Source organism: Marmota marmota, unplaced genomic scaffold (assembly GCF_001458135.2).
Source record: "Marmota marmota marmota unplaced genomic scaffold, marMar, whole genome shotgun sequence".
In the NCBI taxonomy this organism is placed as follows: domain Eukaryota; kingdom Metazoa; phylum Chordata; class Mammalia; order Rodentia; family Sciuridae; genus Marmota; species Marmota marmota.
The window spans coordinates 1,188,639-1,193,056 of record NW_026000316.1 but is presented as its reverse complement, the minus strand read 5'-3'; the positions used below and the strand labels follow the sequence as shown (position 1 = coordinate 1,193,056).

The window sequence follows — 4,418 nt, the reverse complement described above, 5'->3', positions numbered from 1 at the left end:
ATATATATATATATATATATATATGTATATATATATATATATATATATATATATATACATATATATATATATATATATATATATATATGTTTATGTTTTTATTTTTGAGACAAGGTTTTGCTAAGTTGTCTAGGCTGGTCCTAAACTCATGATCTTCCTGCCTCAACCTCCCAATTACCTGCAATTAGAGGCATGCATCACTGTACCTGGCAAAGCTGTTTTTAAATCATAAATTTCCTTTGAATTAGTAACTAGTTGTTTCCTTGTTTGTTTATTCATTCAGCTAATATTTATTTGGTGCCCCGTGTGCTTCCAGCACTGGAATATAATACTGAAAATGACAAATACACCCCTGCCCATGTGGATTTTACTCCTAATGAAGGCAAATGATTAACAGTAATAAAATTAGTAAACACGATAATTTTAAAGTTTGATAAATGTTGCAAAGGAAATAAACAGGATGAAGTGAGAAGGGCTAGGGAGATGTCAAGAAATGGGTGATCAACGAAGGCCTTTTTGGGTAAAGTGACATTAGAGCTGACATTTCTTCTGAGAGATGAGAATGAGCATTTGGAAGTAGGTACAGAATGAGCATTCCAGGCATTGGAACTTAGAACAGCTCAAAGATTTCAAAGAAACTGAGACCAGTGTGGCTTATCACTTAAGGAACAAGAAGGAGAATGGAATGAAGAAAGCTTGAAGAGACTTGAGAGCCATCTGCCTTCCAGGTCTTAAGAATGCAGTGGGAGACAATGGAAAGAAATTTAAGCAGGGCTGCCATATGGTTTGAGTTGATGTTTAATAGAGATCCCTGGCTTCTTTGTGGTGGATGAATTAAAAGAGGAGGCCTGAGTTGGAGCAGGGATACCCAGGAGGAGGCTATTGCTAGAGTTGAGAGAAAAGATATTAATAGTAATTTTTATGCAAGTGTTGGTGGTGGAGATGGGTATAAATTGACTGATATGCAGTATATTGTAGCAGTGGAATAAGCAGGACTTTTGATGGTGGCTTGATTGGAGGTGGGAATTAGGAAAGGACTTTTGGAGTTTTTGACTTGAACAATTGAGTCAATGGTGGTTCCATTTGTTAAAGAGAGGAATACTGATGCATGAATGGAGAGGTTATTTCATTTGGACAGGGAGGATAAGTTTAGAATTGAGTTCTCTTTAGAGTTTGAAATGCCTGTTAAGACATTCAAAAAATGTTAAGTGGACAGTTTGAAATAGAGGCTTGGATCTCAGGAGAGAGATTGAAACTAGAAAAATATAATATGGAGTTCATCAGCCTGTACTATAGTTCATAAATTCCAAAAACACTTTTTTAACTTTCTGACTTTTCAGAGATCAGGATACATCTTGTGATCATTGTCAGTTAGCTAATAATCATGATATAGTTGTCATTTGCTGTTCAAGCATGCACAGGCAGAGTTCTAGAATCAGACTGTGAAGAATGAATGCTAGCAGTTTGGTAGGGGGAGTCTGGAGTTAGTGTTGGAGCACTGTTTTAACCCTCAAAACCTGAATAATTTGGGAGGAGGGAGAAGGAAAGAAATGAACCACAAATGTTATTAACTTTTAAAATTTACCCTTGGTATCCTTGGGGGATTGGTTCCAGGAAGGCTCTTTTCAGATAAAAAAAAGTCACAAGTGCTGAAGTCCTTAATATAAAATGAAGTGGGAATTTGTGTATAACCTGCACACATCCTCCTATATATAGATGCTGTGCCAATAAACCCATTATAAACTCAAAAGATCTTAAGTTGAACCATGGTTAAATTGATCATCTCTGGAATACTTATGATACTTACATATTGGTTAGGGAATAAAGACAAGAAAAAAGTCTGTATATATAATCACTGGTGCAAGGTGAACATTGCTCAAATAATGATTGATGGGGAGAGACTTAGGGTCTATGAAATGGAGGGAGGTTTCAGTAGGGTATACCTATACATTACTTCATTCATGTGGATTCAGCATAATGCTTAGCACTCAGCAAATTCCTGAGAAAACTTTTTTCTAACACCCTGCATCTCTAGTCTAATGGCTAAGTACAGAATGAAAAAATGAGGCCATAGATTGGCAAAATGGTGCTCACTTTTTCTACTGTGATTTTGTTTCCTCTCTATTTGCTTCTAGGAAGAAGGAAATATGGAGGGTTGAGGTGGGTATATATTCAAAAGGAATCCAAGAATGATGGTTGGAATAGGACTTAGTAAAATGAATCAGAGAGTGAAGAACCATCTTGATTTTCTAGTGTTTTTGCTAACTAAATATTTTCATCCCCATGTCTCCCCACTTTTTTTTTAAAGGAAAACCTGGAAGAAAGGACAATAAACATGGGCTCTATTCGGGTAAATAAATTTACTTTCATTATGGTCAGAGATTTCATGTAGCTTAATGTCATCAAGAGATTGTATACCTTTACTGTTTTCCAAATCTTAAGTCTGGTACCTCTACAAAGTAGTGAAATGTTTGCATTCTGAATTCATTTCTGTGATTTATATGGATTTATTGGCACATACCTTCTTTATTCTTCTCTAGGATATAACTCTTCTTGTTTAATACTTGCTGTTGTGATCATGCATTGTCTCATTTAGTAGTATAGTTGTATGTATACAAACTGTACCTGTAATGAGATTAATTTAACAAAACTCTGTACAATTGTTTGATTATTATAGAAACTCCTTCTGTTTACTTATGTATTATAGGCAATAGTGTAATAATGTCTGCTCCTGTGTTATCTATATTAGATGTTAAATTTCTAGAGTATGGAAATGGTGGCGGTTTTCATAGTATTTTGTTCAGTTGAACAGATTGTTTTTGCCAATATAATGAAAGGGATGTTTAGCCCTTAGACTTTGGGAACTTTCTGGTTTGAATGTTACTTATGACTCAGCTCCTGTTATGAACTTGGCCCTTCTTCTGAGCTAACTCTTACATGTATCTAGGATGCTGTGAACTTTTCCTAGGGAAAGAAGAGGAAGTAGAAAATAAGCATATGTATTTCATAAGTACTTTTTCTTTTTTTCTGCCTGCAGGGGAAGAAATGGAACTGGTATTTGGAATATTTATTTTCAGAGGGGTTACAAGGCTTGAAACTTTTCATAGGAAGTAATATTCATCATTCTTCTGTCCCATGATCAGAGCTGTCCCCTGATAACCACCATGGTAAATATTAAATGAATGTTTACATACACACTGAACTTGCTGGACTAAATTCCTTCCTCAATGCTAGAGAGGACAAGTAGCTCAACTTGTGTTTCCCTATCCATTTCATTAATGGACTGCCATTTTCAAGGAGTACTCAGAGTGGCCTTCTGTCCATGGCTCAGGAGGGCCTTGGTGTGGCTAACATATTTTGTGATTTAGATTGTTAGCTTACTGGTAAAAAATGACTTCTCCATCATGCTCTGTCTTCCATCAAATTATACGTGAAGAGAGACATTTGCTTTGTGGTGGGATTTTTCACATTTTTGTATACTATGAGCTGCATTGATAGAAGAGAGCAGATCATACATAGTGGTAGATAATCCATAGACATACTCATGCAGAATACCCTGCTTCCTCTGTGAAACCTCTGTGGATATTGCCATTTTTTTCTTATGTGAACAAAAGCAGCAGCACCAAATTAATAGGATTCAACACCTATGACTCTAAAAGCCCTGAGTAGCTGAAGGCCTCATAGGCCTTCACTGGTAGGAATCTGTTGAGGGAAGGAAGGGGAAAGGATGAGGAGGGGGGATAATCAAGACATTTCTGTTTATGCTGATATGGTTTCATGAAACTATTTTATTTGTGTGTATATGTGTATGTATATATCTACTTTTAAAATATTCAGGCCATAATAAATTAACTGCAGCTTTACTTTCAGAAGTAATTCTGAAGCTTTTTATGATTTCATATCAGCTTAACTGTCTTGTTAAAAATGTACACATTTGCTTCAGTGCTACTAAATAACTCTCCTACTCTTAATAAAATTCATATCATTTGAGAGGAATGAAGCTGAATTTACCTTTGTTTTTAAGGGCACATTTTTATCGTTCATTTTTTTGTATTCATTAAAATGAAAATTATACTATTGGATTGTAGAAATCCCATTCATTCATTCATAAATTGAATTATGTATTGAGCAAGGCACAGTGGCACATGCCTGTAATCTCAGCAGCTTGAGAGGCTGAGGCAGGAGAATTGCGAGTTCAAAGACAGCCTCAGCAAAAGTGAGGCAGTAAGCAACTCAGTGAGACCCTGTCTCTAAATAAAATACAAAAAGGACTGGGGATGTGGCTCAGTGGTCTAGTGCCCCTGAGTTCAATCCCCAGTATCCCTGAAAAAATAGGTATTGAGTTCCTTACTATGTGCCAAGTATTCTTTGGTATGCTGGTTATACAGCTGTATCCCATACAAAGTACCTGCTTCTAT

General features: G+C 36.0%; 1 protein-coding gene across 1 annotated transcript in view; it reads left to right on the top strand.

Moving 5' to 3' along the window:
• The window catches only part of Cenpi (centromere protein I), a 71,989-nt gene extending 67,852 nt beyond the window's left edge, over positions 1-4,137 (top strand). Inside the window, exons 19-20 of the mRNA XM_048797325.1 lie at positions 2,309-2,350; positions 3,038-4,137. Coding sequence (XP_048653282.1) covers positions 2,309-2,350; positions 3,038-3,139 — 144 coding nt within the window. The 3' untranslated portion in view covers positions 3,140-4,137. The remainder of the gene's footprint in view (positions 1-2,308; positions 2,351-3,037) is intronic.
• Positions 4,138-4,418: the final 281 nt, after the last annotated feature.